The sequence below is a fragment of the Maylandia zebra genome, linkage group LG6 (assembly GCF_041146795.1).
Source record: "Maylandia zebra isolate NMK-2024a linkage group LG6, Mzebra_GT3a, whole genome shotgun sequence".
Taxonomy (NCBI): Eukaryota; Metazoa; Chordata; class Actinopteri; order Cichliformes; family Cichlidae; genus Maylandia; species Maylandia zebra.
The window spans coordinates 21,539,320-21,560,997 of NC_135172.1; the positions used below are offsets into that span (position 1 = coordinate 21,539,320).

At 41.5% G+C, this 21,678-nt stretch overlaps 2 protein-coding genes across 3 annotated transcripts in view; one reads left to right on the plus strand and one right to left on the minus strand.

The window, feature by feature from the left end:
- aimp1a (aminoacyl tRNA synthetase complex interacting multifunctional protein 1a) overlaps window positions 1-6,620 on the minus strand; it is a 29,141-nt gene extending 22,521 nt beyond the window's left edge. The window contains exon 1 of the mRNA XM_004549423.5: window positions 6,370-6,620. Coding sequence (XP_004549480.1) covers window positions 6,370-6,371 — 2 coding nt within the window. The 5' untranslated portion in view covers window positions 6,372-6,620. The remainder of the gene's footprint in view (window positions 1-6,369) is intronic.
- A 138-nt stretch (window positions 6,621-6,758) lies between these two features.
- tbck (TBC1 domain containing kinase) overlaps window positions 6,759-21,678 on the plus strand; it is a 57,573-nt gene continuing 42,653 nt past the window's right edge. Inside the window, exons 1-20 of one of the 2 annotated variants that reach the window (XM_004549422.5) lie at window positions 6,759-6,916; window positions 7,242-7,445; window positions 8,558-8,630; window positions 8,828-8,942; window positions 9,053-9,126; window positions 9,691-9,832; window positions 9,913-9,973; window positions 10,071-10,132; window positions 11,592-11,653; window positions 11,773-11,921; window positions 12,469-12,607; window positions 12,707-12,806; window positions 13,101-13,150; window positions 13,282-13,411; window positions 13,552-13,650; window positions 13,725-13,787; window positions 13,887-14,013; window positions 14,179-14,229; window positions 14,330-14,413; window positions 19,405-19,490. In XM_004549422.5, coding sequence (XP_004549479.2) covers window positions 7,253-7,445; window positions 8,558-8,630; window positions 8,828-8,942; window positions 9,053-9,126; window positions 9,691-9,832; window positions 9,913-9,973; window positions 10,071-10,132; window positions 11,592-11,653; window positions 11,773-11,921; window positions 12,469-12,607; window positions 12,707-12,806; window positions 13,101-13,150; window positions 13,282-13,411; window positions 13,552-13,650; window positions 13,725-13,787; window positions 13,887-14,013; window positions 14,179-14,229; window positions 14,330-14,413; window positions 19,405-19,490 — 1,860 coding nt within the window. In that variant the 5' untranslated portion in view covers window positions 6,759-6,916; window positions 7,242-7,252. The remainder of the gene's footprint in view (window positions 6,917-7,241; window positions 7,446-8,557; window positions 8,631-8,827; window positions 8,943-9,052; window positions 9,127-9,690; window positions 9,833-9,912; window positions 9,974-10,070; window positions 10,133-11,591; window positions 11,654-11,772; window positions 11,922-12,468; window positions 12,608-12,706; window positions 12,807-13,100; window positions 13,151-13,281; window positions 13,412-13,551; window positions 13,651-13,724; window positions 13,788-13,886; window positions 14,014-14,178; window positions 14,230-14,329; window positions 14,414-19,404; window positions 19,491-21,678) is intronic. The other variant, XM_023155118.3, reaches the window with a different exon arrangement.

Sequence of the window (21,678 nt, forward strand, 5' to 3'; positions counted from 1 at the left end):
CCGCCTGATCCCGGCTCATCGTCGCCATCTCCGCCAGCATCTGCGCCAAGAATTGCAGAGGCTGGGCGGGTGGCGTGGCCTGTGGGTCGGACATGTCCCCACCGGCACTCTTCCTGGGTTTCGGCACCACTTGTAGAGTACACCCAGCACAGACACACGCACACACAGGCAGGTATAGCCAACTTCCTCGTTTATTGGTATATTTGTATTTTGACAGCTGACTCAGTCACACCGTCTGACAGCTCGAGCCCAGCTGATCTCCTTTGGCCGCTCCTCCTCGTCTCACTATAAACACAGCGGAGGAGACCATCATTAGTCCATAAACAATATCAGCTGTTCTTACCAGCCTCGCGGCGCCGCCCCGTTGAGCCTTCCGCTCCACTCCTCCCCTGCAGCTGCGCCCGGGGCCACGCCTCCGCCACAGTCCCTTTAAAAGAAAGATCTGAGACAGTGGGTGATGTTGAGTTGTCCCTCAGATATACTCATTTCTAATCTTTCCCTTTATAAAAAATAATAATAATGTATAGTTTATATACATTATTATTATTATTATCATTATTATAATAATAATAAAGGACATGATTAGAAATATATCAATCAATCAATCTTTATTTATAAAGCACTTTTCATACAAAAAAAAAAATGTAGCACAAAGTGCTTTACATAGTTAAAAGCAGCCCACCCCACCCTCCAACTCACTCCCCACACTAACATAAATGATGTGAATACACACATATCCCCCCCCCCCCCCCCCCCCCCACACACACACACACACACACACACACACACACACACACACACACACACACACACTTAAAGAGTAAAAATTGGGCTGGGCTCGCATGAGCCAAGTGAGGAAACACTATAACAGGGAGCCGTCTGCACCGGGAGCCGGTCACAGACCGCAGCCTCCAGGCTGGGCACACAGCAGGAGGGAGGCAAAGGAGCCCCCCAGCCAGGCTGAGAGGACCCCCAGAGACCCAGCAGCCACAGTCGATCACAGCCCCGGTGCAGAGAGCGCCCTCTGAGGAAACACTGGAGATATGACACAATAGGATATATACAGGGTAAAATGATAAAATAAATAAGAACAGGATACAATATAAATATAAATAGAGTAAGAAGATTAAAAAATGAATAAGAATAAAATCAATAAATATTAGGTAAAGTCTAAATTAATAATAGAATAACAGGATAGAATAAATAAGCATAAAATAAATAAACGCTAAGTAAAAGCTAAATTAAAAAGGTGGGTCTTGAGCCTGTTCTTAAAAACATGTACGTTCTCTGCGGCCCTGAGCTCCTCCGGCAGGCTGTTCCACAGACGAGGACCATACCACTGAAAAGCTGCCTCTCCGTGAGTATGTGTCCTGACTTTAGGGACAATTAAAAGGCCAGTACCAGAGGACCTCAGGGTCCGCGAGGGTTCGTATGGTAAAAGCAGATCTGAGAGATAAGAAGGCCCAAGACCATTAAGACATTTAAAAACCAATAAAAGAACTTTAAAATCGATCCTGAAACACACGGGGAGCCAATGCAGCGATTCTAAAACCGGTGTAATGTGGGCCCGCCCTCTGGTCTTCGTCAGCACACGAGCTGCCGAGTTTTGCAAAAGTTGTAAAGTTGAAATATTCTTCTTAGGAAGACCAGAGAGCAGGGCATTACAGTAATCAATGCGACTGGTAATAAAAACATGCATCAGCATCTCCGTGTTGGCCCGAGAGAGAATAGGGCAGACTCTGGCTATATTTTTTAGATGATAAAATCCAATTTTGGTTACATGTTTAACATGTGGGATAAAACCAAGCTCAGAGTCAAAAATAACACCCAGGTTTTTCACTTGTAGCGAAGGACATAGTGAAAATGCCTGTAATTTAGACAAGAGTTTCTCTCTCTGAGCCTCGGGACCGACGATTAAAACTTCAGTTTTGTCCTGGTTAAGCTGTAAAAAGTTTTCTGCCATCCAAGATCGTATATCTAAGATACAGTTAAAAAGGGCATCCATTGGTCTGGTGTCATCAGGAGACACGGAGATGTACAGCTGCGTGTCATCAGCGTAACTGTGGAAGTTCACTCCATGCCTCCTGATGACACTGCCGAGAGAGAGCATATACAAATTAAAAAGTACAGGGCCTAAAACCGACCCTTGAGGCACACCACATGTCATTCTATGGATCTTAGAGGAGCATGTATCCATACTCACCATAAAATTTCTGTCAGAGAGATAGGAAGTGAACCAGTTATGTACAGCACCAGAGAGGCCCACCATGTGTTTCAGTCTGTTTAAAAGAATAGCGTGGTCTACTGTATCAAAGGCTGCGCTTAGATCCAGTAGCACCAGGACTGAGAGCTTTTGGGAGTCCCAGTTACATCTAAGATCATTTAAAACCTTTAGGAGAGCCGTCTCTGTGCTGTGGTTCACCCTAAATCCAGACTGGAATATCTCCAGGATCTGTCTATCATTGAGAAAATCAGTAATCTGAGTAAAAACAAGTTTTTCTAAGATTTTACTTAAAAATGGTAAGTTGGATACAGGTCTGTAGTTATTAAAATCATTACAATCCAAATTGCTCTTCTTCAGAAGGGGCCTCACCACCGCCGTTTTAAAGGCAGCAGGGAAGACACCCAACTGAAGAGAGCAATTCATCATGTATAAAAGCTCAGCCTCAAAAAATCCATAAAGTGTTTTAAAGAGTGAAGAAGGGATTGGATCTAAAAGACGTGGTGGGTCTCACTGTGGAGAAAACTTTCTGAAGGTTCTCAGCATTAACCAGGACAAAGCTGTCCAGTGTCTCCTCAGGTACAATCAAGCCATCAGATGTGTTTACAAACATATCGCGATTAGATAAAATATCAGATCTGATGGCGCTGATTTTTCCCCTGAAGTGGTCTGCAAACTGCTCACAGAGTGAGTCTGTGGGGGTTCTTTGGGAGCTGTTAAAATCAGGGTTAAATAAGTGATCTATGGTGGAAAAGAGGACCTTGGGATTATTTTTGTTATTACTGATTATTTTGGCGAAGTATGAATTTCTTGAGTTCCTTAATGTATTATTGTACATTTTAAGTTGCTCGCAAAATATTTGATGGTTGATAGTATTTTTATTTTTCCTCCACCTCCTTTCTGCTGCCCTGCAATTTCTTAGAGTTAGAGTTCTAACGCTCATTTCTAATGGTGCCCTTTATCACCCCTTCCTGACTCAACCCTTTCCAATTATCTGAGCTTGGGACTGGCACTAGGAGTACACTAAGTGGCTTTTATTGTGGCATGGCTAAGATATGATGTCCACAGTAATGTAAATTCTCCACGCACTGCAGCTGGAAGGTCAGAGCAAACCAATGTGGACATTTGTCTTCTCACAGACCATTGCTCTAAGCAGTGGAAATAAAAAAAATGATAAATTTACAAGTTGCTGTTTATGTGTGGAAACGGTTAAAGTTATCTTGAAAAAAAAAAAAAGTATGCCATACCAATCTAGGCTGGCAGAAGTAACACAAAAGCGCTCCAACTTTAAGCGACTTTTTTAAAACTCTAACTTAGAAACCAGAGTCACCCAAAACTGCTCTTCTGACATTGCAAATGCCCTAACACTACATTTCACGATGCATCAGTGCATCACAAGTTGGAGCAACATTCGCAGAAAAGTTTAAAGATAAACTTTTGCACCACTAGAAACATTCTGGCACAGAACTGCTTCTCTGGACACTGACAATCACATTGTTAGAAAAGATATAATGGAGCTCGTCTATATATTGTGAGTGCATCATGTTCCCTGGTGTCATCTGATTAGGCTGTATTTCCACCATTGATGTATTAAGTTGAACAGGCCTAAGCGATAAAAGGATAAAAATAGAAAATTGTGAAATAACTTTTTTCAATAGCAATATGGGACATGGTCAATAAATAGTCAACAGAACTCATTCTATAATTTGACAGACAACACAAAAAGCCAATGCCAGTGAGAACAGCAATGGTGTGGCTGGAATAGAGTTAGAGCGATGTCATATTAGGAGAAGCTCCTCGCAGCAGCATATGTACTAATGTTTAGGCTACTGGAGTCGTGCACACCAGTATGTTAGGAGTGTGAAAAAGAAATTATGGTCCAGCAGTGTTACTACGTTGGCAGTCCGTATACAGCTACGGGCTGTTCATTTACCTGCAGAGAGCATCTGTTGTCAAATGGTGCAGTGTCGAAAATATGTGGTACAACTAGTCTATAGCCTACTCTTGTTCGTGTTGTTGGTCCTTGAGCCAGAGCTGAAGACAAACAGAGTGTTAAAGACAATGAAAAGTGTCCACTCCAGCCACTGTCTTTAGTTTTCGTGCTGTCTTAGACAGTGTCACTCCCTCGCCTGTTCCTGCAGACTTGTCAACCACTCAGCATTCAATTGACGGCACTGAGCACATTTGCATTGGTTGAAAGCCCTTCTCTACTGGCTTTCCGTAAGAAAATATGTACACAAACGGACATAATCGCAGCACCATAAATTAAGCATGAGGGAGATAACATTAAGGAAAACTCGAGTGACAACCCAATGGACACAGCCAGAGGTTCAAAGCAAGACGACATGGCTAAAATGTCAAAGTAACTTGATAGTGTGGAGATATTTTGGCCATTAAAAGTCTGAAAAAGAAGCAGAACTGGGTGCACTGCAAACTGTGTCAAAACCAGATAACGCCATGACAAGACATGATGTCAGTAAGGATATTTAAAAACATCAGATTTAAGCAGCTAACTGACCCATCCAACGTCCAAATTCATGGACATAACATCTCTCTCAAGCGACACTTTCCCAGCTGTACATAGAGTGTAGAGAGACAATGGTGTCATACTTCACTACCACATCAAATTTGTAGTTAAATGGTAAAGTCACATATCTGATCCATGCATGAGCCTCACTTCCCACTTCAGTGGGACACTACTGCAATCCTTTGTGGGAGACAAAGTGGACTACAACAGAGTGAATATGTCTTTTGTTATGTTTTCTTTTGTTTATATTTAAAAGTTTGTTAAATTTTACATATTTACACATTAATATACAACTGATATGAAAAAAATGATAGTTATAAGATATTTTTCTGTATCATACAGGCCTAAATGAGAACTGGATACCAGAGACAACACAGTTCACGGTTCTTAAACTTGAATAAAAGTTGCTCAGTGATCCAAAAAGGCATCCAAGCTTCCTCCATGAGGTACCCAGATGTTCTCCACATTTCTGCAATTTTGGCTCATAGAGCATGCGCGTTGGGGTCCCACTGAGCTGAGCACGTAACAAAGATTTCTGCCAGCTTAATTCCCAGTGGCTAGCCCAGAGACAAATGAATATGAATAATAACAGAAAACATATGGGGGTTCTAGACTTTCCAATTCTTAATTGACTAAATGGCTTAAATTCTGGGGAAAATGTGTCTTTGGGCCAGCGTACATCAGGTGATAAATGTATTTGCTGTAATACCCCAGTTTCATGACTACAACAATGTGTTAAATTTGCCCTCGAGAACATTCACAGATGCACATTTTAAACCTTTCACATAAAAGAAAAGTATGCATGAAAGTATGTGAACAATGACAGTTATCCTGCAGCAGTTGTCTAAGCATGGGTATGATAAAGGCCGGCAAACTGTGATAGGCTAAGAGTAAATTTAGCTCACATTAATATTCAAGAATTACAAAACCAATCAAAATCAAGACCATTACATTGTAACATGATCATAAACTAATCCTGTATTGCTTTGGTTTTGTTACTATTAATATGCTACAGAAAATAACGATGTAATACAAGCAATGATCTGAATTTCAAAAGTCCCATATATCTCAAATGCCCCATACATTTAAGGGTTTAATATGATAACTCAAAAATTATTTTTCTTATTGTGAAGATTTTTTTAATCCCACTATTTGTATGTATGTATGTATGTATGTATGTATGTATGTATGTATGTATGTATGTATGTATGTATATAAAGTTATATAAAGTCTTTACAGATTTAAGAAAAAGGTAAAATAATGAAAATAAAACCATGGCTGCCGTGTTAGAACAGTAAAGGTCACCAGCATTACAACAAAATGAAAATGTTAAAACACTTTGGTGTGTTTATTCCTATATTTGGATTAACTGTGTATTCGTGACAGCTCACTATTGTGCGCTTAACATGAGCTAACGTTGCATCAGTTAGGAGGTAAGCTACAATATTAGCCGGTTCAGCTCCAGTTTTCTCGACCAACTTGGGAATAAACTCCACTTTAGGCTAGCTCTCGTGTAGTTAAGCTACTTAGTATAAGCGCGGGTTAGACATCATTGACAATAAAAAATACAACAATGGTGGGTTGAAACAGAAAATATAGCACAGAGCCTTTTTAAACTTACATGAACTCTGAGCGGCAGCAAACCCAGCACGATTTCAACTGGGGAGCGTGACAGCTGCTATCCCTCCTTGCTAACGGAGCTAGCAAACAGGCAGCCGCAGATTCGCCAGTTCAGGCCCCACTGTGTAGATCGCAGCAGCATACGGATAGGAAGCAGGTGCAGTTAGCCGTTTGCTGTCGCTAGCCATATGTTCTATGGCTCGGACATTAGGGAAGCCTTAAAGTTGTCTCGGCAATTGCCTGTGTATAATTAACAGATTAAAAAAAATAGACCACAAACAGGAAAAGTACATATAAAACTACTCTTCAGTGACTTTTCTGTCTTTTTTTTTTTCATTGATGAAATTTTAACACCGTTGTCTCGCTCGTGCAAAGTATTTTCTGTGCGCCCCCCCTCGTCGCACGAAATAAACGTCGTCGATCACGTTCGCTCAGCTGTTTTCATCGCGTCGCAGAAACAGGAAAAATAATTCATTTCAATAATAATTTCAGGTTACTCGTTTACATGGTTATGCAGCTTCGTCTTTAGAGAGGACGCATTTTTTGAGGTAATGCATACTAAACGACGGCTCCACATCTGACATAACAGCTATTTTCATAACTTCATACATTCAGTAGCATCGTTGCCCTCTCGCACTCTGTCTTTTGCTTCCGAAACGATATTTCTGTTAACTAACTGGTGTAAGTGTGTTGCAATAACAAAGTCAGTGTTAACCCTTTTGCTCCAATCATGGGCTTTACCTCAGTTTTGTGTTGAATTACATTAAGGGTGAAGTTGGATAATATACCACATCACCGTATTGATTAATGTTTCTTTCATTCATGTTTTACGCATAATTTCCCCTTGCTGTTTCCCTTTATCTGTTTTTCAAGCCAGTGGCACAATGCGCTCCCTTAAAGACGCCCAGCTAGGAGCCTTTACCTTCTTTGCCTCAGCTCTTCCACATGATGTCTGTGGAAGCAATGGACTCCCTCTGACTCCCAACTCCATCAAAATCCTGGGACGTTTCCAGATTCTCAAAACCATCACTCACCCCAGACTCTGCCAGTATGTGGACATTTCCAGAGGGAAGCACGGTATGGCTTTCTGTCTTGTCTCTTGTAGTGCTAAAATAAAAATGTGTAACCTGTCATCACATTTCATATTAAGCACTTAAACAACTTATCTAAATTGAAGCTATTAATTTGGGCTTTCAGTACAGAACTTACTAAAGTGGTGACACATAACATGTTTAATGACACGCTTGTGTTGGATACATGTTTGCTATGATTTATGAATTTTGGGAATACCTATAAAGCACATGACTCTGCTGTAAGCAAAGGGGTTCAAAGTGTGCCAAGGAAATATTACCCACACCACCACCAATACACCAGCCAGGCAGAACTGTTGATACAAGGCAGGATGGATCTATGCTTTCATGTTGTTTATGTCAGATTTTGAGCCTGCCATCTGAAGGTTGAGACTCATCAGATCAGGCAGCGTTTTTCCAGTTTTCTTGTTTCCAGTTTTGCTTATCCTGTGCAAACTGTAGCCTGTTTCCTGTTCTTTGCTGACAGGATTAGCACCTGGTGTTTTCTGCTGCTGTAAGCCCATCTGCTTCAAGGTTCCACATGTTGCGTATTCAGTGATGCTCCAAGTCGTTATTAGAGTTTTCTTCTCTGACTTCTGACATCAACAAAGAATTTTCTCCCAGAGAATTGCCACTCACTCAAACCAGCCCATCTGACACCAACAACCATTGTCATGTTCAAAGTCACTGAGGTCACCTTTCTACCCCATTCTGACGCTCAGTTTGAACTTCAGTAGATTGGCTTGACTCTACATGCTTAAATGTGTTGATTTGCTGCTATGTGATTTTTCTAATTAGTTGTACCTAACAAAGTGGCCACTGAATGTATATCTATGTATTTACAAGTGGGAAACATGACATGTACTACATAGTATGTCATTAAGGAGTCCTTCAAACACCATCCTTACATAATGGTTGTGAACATTTGGAAAATACAAATTCCAGAAGTTTTTTGTTTTTCTTTCTGAAATTTGCCTTTCTGACAGCAAAAGTCTTGATTGTATTTGTATCTCAACCTTTTATCCTTCTTGCTAGATTTCGAATTAGTCCAGGTGTATTATCAATAGTGACCCTATTGCTGGTTTTAATAATCATTATCTTTTTTTTCTTGCTCTTCAGAACGGCTGATCGTTGTTGCTGAACACTATGAGAACTGTTTAAGCATTTTCCAAAAACCAGAAAACGCACCCAGGTAAAACGACCAAAACTAACCAGACAGCAATACACAAAAAATGTGAATGTGACTGATGTGAATGATTCATTGTTATTTTACCTTTCTTTACTTTCACTTTTGAACAGTTCCCTTTAAACCTTATTGTTCATAAGGTTTTTCATGTGATGTACACTTTTCAGCGCATTAACAATAAAAAAGGTTTCTGTTTGTGCTAGTGCAGAAAAGGTGCTGCAAATAGCCTATGAGGTTCTTGAAGGCCTGGAGTTTATGAACAAAAATGGTTTGGTGCACCGAGCCCTCGGCCCAAACAATGTCCTCATGGACTGCAAGGTACTGTTTCTATCAAAGTCATCAGGTTTACGCTAGCCTGAGTTACTGTCTAGTTTTAAAGAAATTGGAAAAAAAGGTCTTGCACTCTAATGTCGAGCTTGTCTTTGCAGGGGAACGTCAAGCTGGCAAAGTTCGGCCTTTATCACATGACTGATCACGGGGCAGATGTGGATTTTCCCATTGGGTATGTCCTTTTCTTCTCTTTTTTTCCTTCAGTTAGCTCAGTGTAAAGGGTCAAGTCTTCACGCATATCTGGTTTCTGTTACTCAACAAAAAACAGGCAATTGACCGTAAAAATGATGCATAATTGGCTCATATCCTTTTTCACAGAAACCAGCTTTTAGGGCATCCTGATTAAGGAACTGTAACAGATCTTTGGGCTTTGATCACAATCCAAAGGTCTTCATGTTCTACCAAGTATCTGTGTAATATCCTTTTGCAGACTGAGAAGAGAAATGATGGCACATTCCTGTGACTTTCATGAAACATTTGGTGTTGAAAGTTCAATAAATGTAACTGACAAACAGCTTTCGCTTTGAGGAACAGCTGTTTGGACATCATTTATTAACAAGAACAATAACAACACTTTACATAGAGTAATAAAGAAGATGTCATATTAGATATAAAACAGAAATTCAGCAAATTCCCTGTGGGGTTTAAAGCCTTAATTAACTTGCTGTTTATAATTTGTCTTATTCTGAGGCTTATAAAAGTGCAATACTTATCTGCTCTGTCATTTTTGCCTCAGGTACCCATCATACCTTGCTCCAGAGGTGATCGCTCAGGGCTCCTTCCACCCCAGTGACCCTTCCCGTGATGAAGCTCCTCTGCCCTCGGGACCAAAGTCTGATGTCTGGTCGCTCGGCATTTTGCTCTTTGAATTGTGTGCGGTAAGAATTCTTAATAAACATTCATGCAAGATTTTGGATTTTTGTTTAGAAATTCCATCTTAAAATCGAATCAATTGCAGGGCAGAAGACTCCTGCAGAATATTGATATAAGCGAGAGGCTGAAATTCATTTTAACCCTGGGTGAGTACAAAGGTCATCTGGGTTATTCAGAGCACAGAAAAAATTGTGCCTCTAGTCTCGTTTAGGCTTAAGTGGCGATGTTGTTTGTCCTCCTTAGGTTGCATGGATGACATTGTCACTGTCCTTGCTGAGGAACATGGTTGCTTGGATACCATTAAGGTAAACCTAATGTCTGTTTGACCGGCAGCAATGTCATAGCTGGTGTTGTCTGTATGTGTGTGTGTGAAACCTACTATAACATAAACTCCATAAAAGACATTTTGAATGCTTTCTGTCTGTCTATGGCCAGATTTTGTCAACACATTAAAGTCACAACTATTCAAGATATACTTTCAGCGTTTGCAGATGAAATCAAAGAGAAGTTTAAATATAGGCGTGATCTGAGTACGACGTGAATAAGCCTACTTATGAATCATGCAGACAAATGTTGTGACGATGGGCAGTTAGGTTTTTGTTTTCTGATAAAAATACAGAGTCATTAAAGTTGGATTTATCATCACAGTATTATAGTCACGTGTAAAACCTACATTTATCTCTAGGTTGGCTGTGTTTTGATGTCTTTGATCTTCATGCTAATTGGATACCTAAATGTAGGTTCTGAAATCAAAACGGCACGAACCAGATTGTACATATATTCAGTCTAAAAATATTGTTGTTTACTCACCTAAATTATTTTAGTTGTTTGGGTGGTTGATTTCACTCAAATAATTATTGAATATTTTTTACATAAATGGTGGAGTTTGTGATTCAAACAAAAATATCTTATATAGGTATGTATGATGATGAATGGATATAAAAGACAAACAAAAACAGTATATACAGTATGCTTTCATCCAGCAGCAGGTATGGTGGATGTTTATGTATGGACACTATGTGACCATTCTAAGTGTTCATCAGAGTGACGGACTGTGGAAAGATACTGTGTTTGTCTGCTTGTTTAGTCGTACAGTGCTCTGTAGCGCCTACCAGAGGAGGGGCGTTAGAACAGGTTTTGTGTGGGGTGTGATGGGTCTGCAGTGATATTGCCTGTTCGTTTCCTGATTCTGGATTTGTACAAATCCTGAATTGAGGGAAAGTTAGCAGCAATGGTCTTTTCTGCAGATGTCATTATTGACGTCTTCTGCACACTCTGTGGCTTATTTAAGCACTGTCTGTTACATGCAAATCCCTAGAAGTTTTGTAACTAGTACATGCTCATGCTACGGTTTTGTTTGGCTTGTACTTAATGTCACAAAAAGTTTTTTTGAAAGGGTAGTAGATTTTATGGATTTTTAGGAGTTTATGGACAAAGAAACAAAGAAACAGAAAGAGATTTCATGCATTATTATATTTGAAAATGTGACATAATGTAAGTTGGGAAGCAGTTTCAATATGGCCAGGGCCCTTTTATGTGAAGTTTGCATGTTCTCTCAGTGCTTGTACACGTCATTATCCTGGAGTTCTGGTTTCTTCCACCATGGAAAACACTGCTAGGTTAACCAGGTTGTCTTGGCGATGGACACTCTTAAACAACTGTGCAAATGCTCACTAATATTTCTTGACTCTTATTGGGAAGCATCAATGCGGTGTGTCTGTTCCATTTATGACAGCGTTGATCATATTTGTATAATATTTACAGGAGCTGCCTGACAGTGTTCTTGAGTTATTAAGGAAGTGCTTGACCTTTCTTCCATCTAAAAGGTAAATCCAGTTTCTGTTGGATTTCATATCCTATTGCAGGTCATTAGACATTAAGTTAAAAAGAAAATCTTTTTTGGTGTCATGATAATCATGTCTTTTGACTTTTATACATAATATAGGCCAACCCCTGCAGAACTACTGCAAGACCCTGTTTTTAATAGCATCTCCTGCCACTACACACCCTTCCAGAAGCCTGTCAACCTGTTCTCCTCATCCCTGCGCTGTGCACATCTGGTGCTCCCAGACGACATCAGTGACCTTTGCAAAGGTCTTACCCACTTACACACAAACAAATATGCAGACTTACACAGACACTGAAACACACAACAACGTCGGACATACACAAACCATATGTTGAACTACTTTCCTTTGATTAAAAACCTTAAAAACACTCTTAAAGCAGAACAGATTATCCAGAAATTGCTTTAATTAAGTGTTCCTTTACTAATAAAGTCGTAGCATTGTTTTATCCTCCTTTTCACATACCATACAGTCCTGTATTTAATTCCAAACTCTCTTTTCTCTTCACCACGCCAACAGCTTTCCACTGTCGAGAACATCTTGACAGTAGAAATGAGAAAGTTTTGTTTTTTCCTGCTTTCTACTTCTGGAAGCGATTTCCTTAGATTTACGCTGTTTATTTTATTTGTTGCAGGCCAGATGAAATAATAAAAAAAAAAGACTTTATTAGTGTCATTTCCTTTTCAAACAGTCACTACTTTCACCATTTATTTTCATATGTTGTAGAGCCACCTGTGCCTGTTGGGTTTTTACTCTTTTTGTGTGTGTGTATATGTTTGTGTGTGTGCTATTAGACGACGATGAGGATTACCTGTCGGAGCGGGCCATAGATGAGGTTTATCATCTGTGGTGTCTGGCAGGTGGAGACCTAGAAAAGGAGCTCACCAACCAGGAAATCATTCAGTCCAAACCACCGATCTCCACACTGCCCAAGTATAAAACAACATATGCACAAACACAAAAGACTGAGCGGTTGGCAGTTTTTATTTAAATTTTGAGCCTGTCTGCATCTTGATTGCATCTCCTTTTCAGTTTCGTCTTGGAGGATGGGGAGACGTTTGGCCAGGGCAGGGATCGGAGTTTCTTGCTCGATGACACGACAGTGACGCTGTCTCTGTGCCAACTCAGAAATGTAAGACCGTAAAATGTGTACATTTCTTTATGAACACTCCTGCACTATCTGCAGCCTTCTGGGCTTCCTTTGATATACTGAAAACAACTGCAGTCATTATGCCACTCGTACTTCTGTATTAATAAGTGTGTTTTTATTAGTTGACAAAATCTTTTAATGTTGCCTTGCTGTATTGCAACTGCAGTAAAATTGCACTTGCAATAGAAACTATAAATTACTATAGAGACTAGATATTTATAGAAACTATAAACTTCTGTTACTGTTTTTACCATAAGTGGTCTTTTTTTCCCCCAGAGGTTGAAAGATGTAGCCAGAGAAGCCTATTACCCTCTCCTCGAAGACGAGTAAGTGCTCTCAATCTTGAAGTTGCTCTTGTCATCCTCTCCTCCCCTTTAGTATTTTACACCTTACTTCATCATTTATTTTAGCTTGAGAAATGTCATACCCCCCCTCTGCTTATTTCTCCCTCCTCCAGACAGTCGAGTTTGCCCCAGTCCAACAGCAGCAATGAACTGTCGGCCGCCGTCACGCTGCCACTCATCATCCGTGAAAGAGACACCGAGTACCAGCTCATCCGCATCATCCTCTTTGACAGATTGCTCAAGGTCTGGGCTCCATACAAATTCATATGCAGCACTCAGCATGCAAAAGCATTTCCTCAGTTTCTGTCCTGTATTTGTAGTATTTGTTGTTTAAACGTGTTATTGTTAGACTGGGACTCAATAATGTATTGCTTTGACTTTAGGCCTACCCGTACAAGAAGACCCTAGTGTGGAAAGAAGCCAGAGTGGACATTCCCCCACTTGTACGAGGGCTGGCATGGGCTGGCTTGCTGGGCATTGAGGTACAAAATAAATCATGAAAAGTTGCATTTTTATATTTGTTTGTGGTACCGCTTACTCTCCTTCTTTTGCACAGGGTGACATTCAAGCTAAATATGAAGGTATAGACAAGGATACTCCCATACCAACTGACAGACAGGTACACAGCTGTTTAAAAATGCATGTTACGCTGTGTATACAAGTGGATTTAATCTAACTTCATTCAATCTCTTTTGTCTTTTCGTGCACATGCTTACAGATTGAAGTGGACATCCCACGGTGCCACCAATATGATGAGCTGCTGTCATCTCCCCAGGGCCACATCAAGTTCAGACGTGTGTTGAAAGCGTGGGTGGTGTCTCACCCTGACCTGGTCTACTGGCAGGGTCAGTCATTCTCTTGTAACTCGCACTATTTATTATTGTACTGTACATAAATAGACACTAGGTGGTGGTCATGCCACACTTTTCAAATTCCTTGTTAAATTTCTTGACCCTACAGTTGAATTTGTGTGAAGATCATGAGCTGTTCTGACTTGATTTTCACTTCAGGTTTGGATTCGCTTTGTGCCCCCTTTCTATATCTGAATTTCAACAATGAAGGCAAGACTTTTAATGTGAACTCAAGTAGCTAACTAGTATTTTATCTCCATTTTATTTTCATACTTTTCATACTTTCATTTTTATCTGATTCTCTTCCCAGCTTTGGCATATGCCTGCATGTCTGCCTTCATCCCCAAGTACTTGTACAACTTTTTTCTGAAGGACAACTCTCATGTGATCCAAGGTAAGCTATACTTGAGTAATCTTCGCACAACTCAGAGAGTTACTTACGCACTAATGAAATATTCAGTTTTCATTCTTCGAGCAGACGCTGTTCCATATTATTTTATTACTTGTTGTCATTTCTACCGGTTATCATATGTAGTCAACTGCAAGTTAAGTAATAAGCATTAAACGTTGTCTGAGCATTCAGTTAAGTTCAAAAGCAAATTATCATCGGCTGGCACTGAGCATCAGCCCGTCAGCTCAATGTTGATTAAATTTTGGCTCCATGTTGCTTCTAAGCTCTGAAAACTAATTTCAGTCTTTCTTAATGGAGTTTGCAGCTGAGTCGCATCATTTAGAGATAGGGAAACAAATGAAACTGCAAGTGCCTGCAGAGAAATGTCACAGGCAATTCGTACGTGACTGATAAACAGCTGCACCATACACCTCTTGAACTCCATGGGGAATGTGACTATTATCATTTCTTCCCCTGCTAGATGCCCTGGAGAGAGCTGTCTAATGTTTATCTTTCTGGTCAGAGCTCCTTTGTAGATGAACTGTGTGAAGAAATGGGGCTTGCACAGCTTTGTGCAGCATGAGTTTACATTCACTATGTACTGAGGTTGAGAAAGGCTGAAAAGTGGATCAGGAGAGTACGAGCAACATGTGGGTAACACATAAGAGTTGACTAAATTTCAATAAAACTGATTCACTTGATGGAATTACTACACTCAAGCTTTTCTGAGTCACGTTTGTGTATGTTTTTCTTTGATGAACAATACTGCACCACCCCTCATTTCTTTATATTTTGCTTGAAAAAAGAGAAATAGGTTCAGCAGTTTATTGAAACGTGTACAAATATACATAGCAATGCAGTATATAAGGAAAAAACTGAGTCAATAGTCAACATTTGGTATGACCACCTTTATTCTTCAGCACAGCCTGAACTCTCTTAGTCTGATTGCTTTACATTTCAATCAATCAATCAATCAAGGCTTTATTTGCCACGTGCCGGTTGCCCTGCAGTGAAATAGGACCCCCCCCTCCGACCTTACACACACAACACAGACATCAGATGAGGATACAGGTCGGAGATCGGTAGCCATCCATCCATCCATCCATCTTCATCCGCTTTGTCCGGGGCCGGGTCGCGGGGGCAGCAGCCTAAGCAAAGAGGCCCAGACCTCCCTCTCCCCAGCCACCTCCTCCAGCTTATCCGGGGGAATACCAAGGCGTTCCCAGGCCAGCCGAGAGATATAATCTCTCCAGCGTGTCCTGGGTCTGCCCCGGGGCCTCCTCCCGGTGGGACATGCCTGGAACACCTCACCCAGGAGGCGCCCAGGGGGCATCCTTGTCAGATGCCCGAACCACCTCAGCTGGCTCCTTTCGATGTGGTTTCGGTAGCGTTACAGAAAAAAACACTGAAATATACACTACAATGGGAAAGTACAAGAGGGAAAAAAAGAGACCTCTACTCATGCTGGGCTCCTGGGAGGACAGCATGTGTTTTTGTTCGGCTGCAGCCTTGCGACCGCAGCTGGCGCCGAAAGGGTATCCGCATGAAGTGATGGTGCTTTTTACTTTAGTGCGAACAGCTCATATGAATTTCAAAGCTGTTCTAACAGTCCAACACTGGCCTCTCAATCTCCCATTGGAGAGCCGTGAGCTTCTCCATGATGTATCACCATGTACCCCAACCAGAAGCCTTGGATGAACCGGGATGTTCGTCTCCTCCTGAAGGCCCGCAACACCACCTTTAGGTCAGGAGATGCACACGCCTACAGTACAGCCAGGGCTAATCTAAAGAAGGGCATCAAAAAAGCCAAACACCATTACAAAAAGAAGGTAGAAGAACACTTCTCCAACTCCAACCCCCGACGCATGTGGCAAGGACTCCAGACCATCTCAGACTACAGGACCGTTCATTCAGATATATCATATAAAAGCTGAGGACCCCATGATCAACACTTCCATTGGTAAACAAATGCACATAGCAAACGAGCTCAACAACTTTTATGCTCGTTTTGAGCGGGACCAAAGCAGACGTGACGCCAGACCACCAACCTCTGACTCTCTCCCCCACCGATGTAGGAGCGGTGCTGAGCAGGATCAATGTCCACAAGGCTGCAGGTCCTGATGGCATCCCCGGGCGTGTTCTCAGAGCGTGTTCTGGGGAGCTTGCAGGAGTGCTGACAGACATATTCAACCTGTCCTTGGCCCACGCTGTGGTACCGGCCTGCTTCAAATCCACCTCCATCATCCCGATACCCAAAAACTCCAACCCATCTTGCCTCAATGACTACCGCCCAGTAGCACTCACCCCCATCATCACTAAGTGCTTAGAGCAGCTGGTCCTAGCACACTTCAAATCCTGTCTCCCCCCCACCCTGGACCCCCACCAATTCGCATACCGCCAGAACAGGAGCACAGAGGATGCAGTCTCCATCGCACTGCACTCTGTCCTCTCACACCTGGACAACAACAACACCTACGCCAGAATGCTGTTTATAGACTTCAGTTCAGCATTCAATACAATCCACCCCTCACAACTCATCAGGAAACTGACAGACCTGGGCATCAGTTCCCTCATCTGCAAATGGTTACTGGACTTCCTGACCAACCGCCCCCAACATGTCTGGCTGGATAACCGCTGCTCATCTACAATCACGATGAACATCGGTGTACCACAAGGCTGTGTGATGAGCCGTTTCCTCTACTCCCTCTTCACCCACGACTGCAGACCGGCTGATGGTTCCAACACCATCATTAAGTTTGCATATGACACCGCGGTGATTGGCCTCATCAGTGACAACGATGAGGCCGCCTACAGGGCGGAGGTGGATCGTCTGGCTGAGTGGTGCGACACAAACAACCTGCTGCTTAACACCGAGAAGACCAAGGAGCTCATCGTGGACTACAGGAGGAATGCTGACCCACATCCACCCATCCACATTAAGCGTGTGAGCAGCTTCAAGTTTCTGGGAGTCCACATCTCCGAGGATCTCACCTGGACGACCAACTGCTCCAAGCTGGTCAAGAAGGCTCACCAGCGCCTCTTCTTCTTGAGGACTCTGAGGAAGAACCACCTGTCCTCAGACATCCTGGTGAACTTCTATCGTTGCACCATCGAGAGCATCCTGACCAACTGTATAACAGTCTGGTACAGGAACTGCTCTGCCTCGGACCGGAAGGCGTTGCAGAGGGTCATGAAAACTGCCCAGCGCATCGCCGGAGCACCACTTCCTGCCATAAAAGACATCTACAGGAAGCGGTGTCTGAAAAGGGCTGGTAAAATCATCAGGGACCCCAGTCACCCATCACATGGACTCTTCACCCTCCTGCCCTCTGGGAGGCGCTACAGGAGCCTCCGGACTAAGACCACCAGGTACCGGAACAGCTTCTTCCCCACAGTTGTCAGACTCCTGAACTCTGCCTCCTGACATCTGACCCACGTTAACACATGGACTGAACATACACACACCCACAATGGACAACTGTACCCTCAAACACACAATAATAAAATGAACTGAACCACCACTCACAACCACTAGCACTTTATATAGCCTCTGTAGAAATTATCCACATATCTCACTTATCTTAACTGCACTACTGTATAGCTCTGTAAATAATCATTCTGTACATACGATAATTTTTAACCCTACAACTGTTTACAACTTGCATAGTTCCCATTTCTGTATAACTCTATATCTCAGATTTCTGTAAAGTTATTTATTTCATATTCTGTATAGTTTTTCATATTTATATCCTGTTCATATCCTGTACATAGCTTGTACTCACTACAGCCTGTACATACTTATAGTTATAGAATATTCACAACATACTTCATACCGTGTACATTATAACATACCATAATAGACCCATTTCTGTAATATACTTACATATCTATATTATTGCTAATATATATTGTAATATATCTATATCACTAAAGCACTTCTGGATGGATGCAAACTGCATTTCGTTGCCCTGTACCTGTGCATGTGCAATGACAATAAAGTTGAATTTTATTCTATTCTATTCTATGTAAGTAGTCGTTGGGAATAGTTCTCCAGTCTTCTTGAAGGACATTTCAAAGCTCTTCTTTGGATGTTGGCTGCCTTTTCTTCTCTTCTTTGTCAAGATGAGCCCACACTGCTTCAGTAATGTTGAGATTTTGACTGTGGGGAGGCTATTACCTAATAACTGCTATGACGCCTTCCAGTCAGGTTTTAGACAGAACCACAAGGTTCCATCTTGGGACCCCTTCTGTTTAACATTTACATGCTCCCACTGGTGAATGGTGTAGGACCAAAATACATCAGTGACCTCCTGACCCAGTATGAACCTTCCAGATCCCTCAGGTCATCTGGATCTGGTTTTTTATCAGTTCCCAGAGTCAGAACCAGACACAGAGAAGCTGCATTCAGCTTTTATGCTCCTTATATCTGGAACAAACTCCCAGAAAGCCTCAGATCAGCTGAAACACTCAGTTTATTTAAATCCAGGTTGAAGACTCACCTATTCTCAGCTGCATTTGAATAAAGCACCAAATCCACACTTTTAAGCTTAAATTTCAAAACTTATATTTTATCTACTGTTCTGATTTTATCTACTGTTTTTTTTAATCAATTTTAAATCATGCTTTTTATTGTTTTCGTTTTTTTAATGTCTCTGTAAAGCACTTTGAATCACCTTGTTGTTGAATTGTGCTATATAAATAAACTTGCCTTGCCTTGCCTATTGAAGGGAATATTGACTTTCAAGCTCATTAAAATTGTAAAAAATCACCTTATATACTTTATTTCATTTATGTTTGCATATGTTTCAATAAATTGCTGCACCTATGTTTAATTTTTCTTGCAAACTATAAAGAAACGAGAGGTGGCTCAACACTGTTGGTTGTATTTTCTACTGGTTACTATAGAGGTTTGTTTGGTCAGACCTACTGTTCTTCACGCCTGAACACTCAAACTACTCAGTACACTCTTTATGGACCTTTTGCCTCTTTTTCAGAGTACTTGACTGTCTTCTCTCAAATGATTGCCTTCCATGACCCAGAGCTAAGCAACCATCTAAATGAGATTGGCTTCATCCCAGATGTAAGTTACCAAGAGTGCAAGTGTTCTGGCAGAGTGATGAAAATAAAAGTCAGCAGTGTAGGACATGCCTGGTTATTAACATTTTTTTGTTATTGCAAATGTATATTTAATGGCAAGTCAAAAATAGTACAAAAATATTCTTAGTGTCTCATTGCCAGGGGACAAAGAAAATGACCATCCATAGATTGTTACGTATATCTTTTCATAGTCAATGACATTTTTTGTTCCACATCCCCGTTTCCAGAATTTGTGGCCAGGGTCAAGTTTTCCCCATAGTCCGCTGGTAATGATTTATACAGCGGCTAATGTCTGCAAGGCACACTTAATGATTGTCCTCTGTCAGGCTTACCTTATTTCTCTTACTTTGCGCCACCTCTCCTCGCCCTTTGCTTTCCTTCTTACGGCTCTGCTCAGACAGTGACAAGGTTAAAGTCTCCACCGTCTCTCCAGGGTTTCAGTTTGTGTGCTGATGAATGTGTGTCATCCACAGCCCGGCCTCTGAGACGTTACCCGATGAAAAGTGGGGTCTTTATCACAGAGGAGTCAGGGATTTAAGTCTCTATTTCCTCAGTGTCTGATATTGCAGCTGTAAAATGGAGCAAGTGAAGCACCAAACTGTGCTTGTTGATTGTCAGAATATGAAAGTGTATGGAGAAAAAAATGTAGCCTGCAGGTGATTTTGCTTTTTTTTTTTTTTGGCTGTTTAAACATGTTTTTATGCTAAACAGATGCCCTGTTGTAATTATTTTAGTCTTTTGCGCCTTCATTGTTCAGACTTGGGCCTTCCAAAAACTGCTTATCATTCTGGGTTGTCATTTAGAGCATGTACAGTACTACCATTTCAAAGGGGACTTTGTATGCTTGCTTTTGTTGTTAGGCCAGGGCAATACTGGAACACTCTTTGTTGATACAGCTTTCATGCTTGATTTCAGTCCCAGTAATCAGACTTTATATATAATAAATCCCTTTTCCCTTTGTGAACTGCAGAGCACACTCTGAGCTGTTGTTTTACTCAGGCAGTAAATCCATCTGCACTAAAAGGCCGAATGTCACTGCAGTATGAATGGATTTCTCATACATGCAAACCGGAACATGGCTAGTTCAACACACTTTGTCTTTCAGAAAGAAAGAAAAAACCAAAAATGTTGTGCAAACATGCAGAAACCACAAGTAATCTTTGGAAATGCTGCAGAGTTCCTGGACTCCGCTCCAGCAGAGTCAAATTGCATGTTGCCAGTGGTTTAATTCAGGGCCACTTTCAATTTTGGCTACATCGCCTCTCCTGAGTCTGCCATTTACACCTACGCTAATCCAATCTGGCTGTACTCGCAGTCCTGCTGCTGGGCTGTTGCGGCTGAGGATGAGACTCTGAGTGCAGTGGCCGTCTCGTCACACTTAGGCACACAAGAGGTCCACTGAACAGTCACCAGCTCCCTCGCAATTAGCAATCAGTAAACTGGCTGAGATAACTCCGCTGTTGCTGCTCCAGAGCTTTTGCCGCTGAAATTTACAAAGCCTTGGTGACAGTGGCCAGCAATTGGCAGTTGCTAGAACAGTTGGTTAATGGCGTAGTGTGTGTGTCTGTATCTGTCTGTGTGCCTTATTTCATTTCAATTTTATGCTTTTCCTCCCGGGGAAGTGCAGAGAGTAAATAAGAGAGAAAGAAAGGACGAATGACAAATGACAAGATCAGTATATTGAGATTCATTTTCATTGTTAGCGTTTTTCCCGTCGACTTATAACCAAAGTCAGCAGTTTGCTCTTTATTGCTGTTACGGTTTCTTAGCTGTGGAGATTCACAGCCATGTGTGCTGCTTTTCTCAGAGATTGAGTCTTAGCGTGTTATTTTGAGTTGATGTGTTGAATACTACGCACACATGAATGCTGTATGTGATCCCCTGCTGAATTGGTAAGTTTGCTCTCTTCCAAAGAAATGAACAGTCTTAAATTTTTGTGCTAGTTTCATTTTAATTGAATGAGAGTCAAATAAGTATTTTATCCCCAAGCAGAACATAGCAACTGGAGGAGAATCCCTTGTTGGCAAGCTCAGTGGTCAGACGTTTCTTTTAGCTGGTCACCAGGTTTGCACACATCTCAGGAGGGATTCTAGCCCACCCCTCTTTACAGAGACTCTCTAAATCCTTTTCTTACTTGCTGCTTGGCAGCTCAAAGCTTCAGCTTTTCTTTT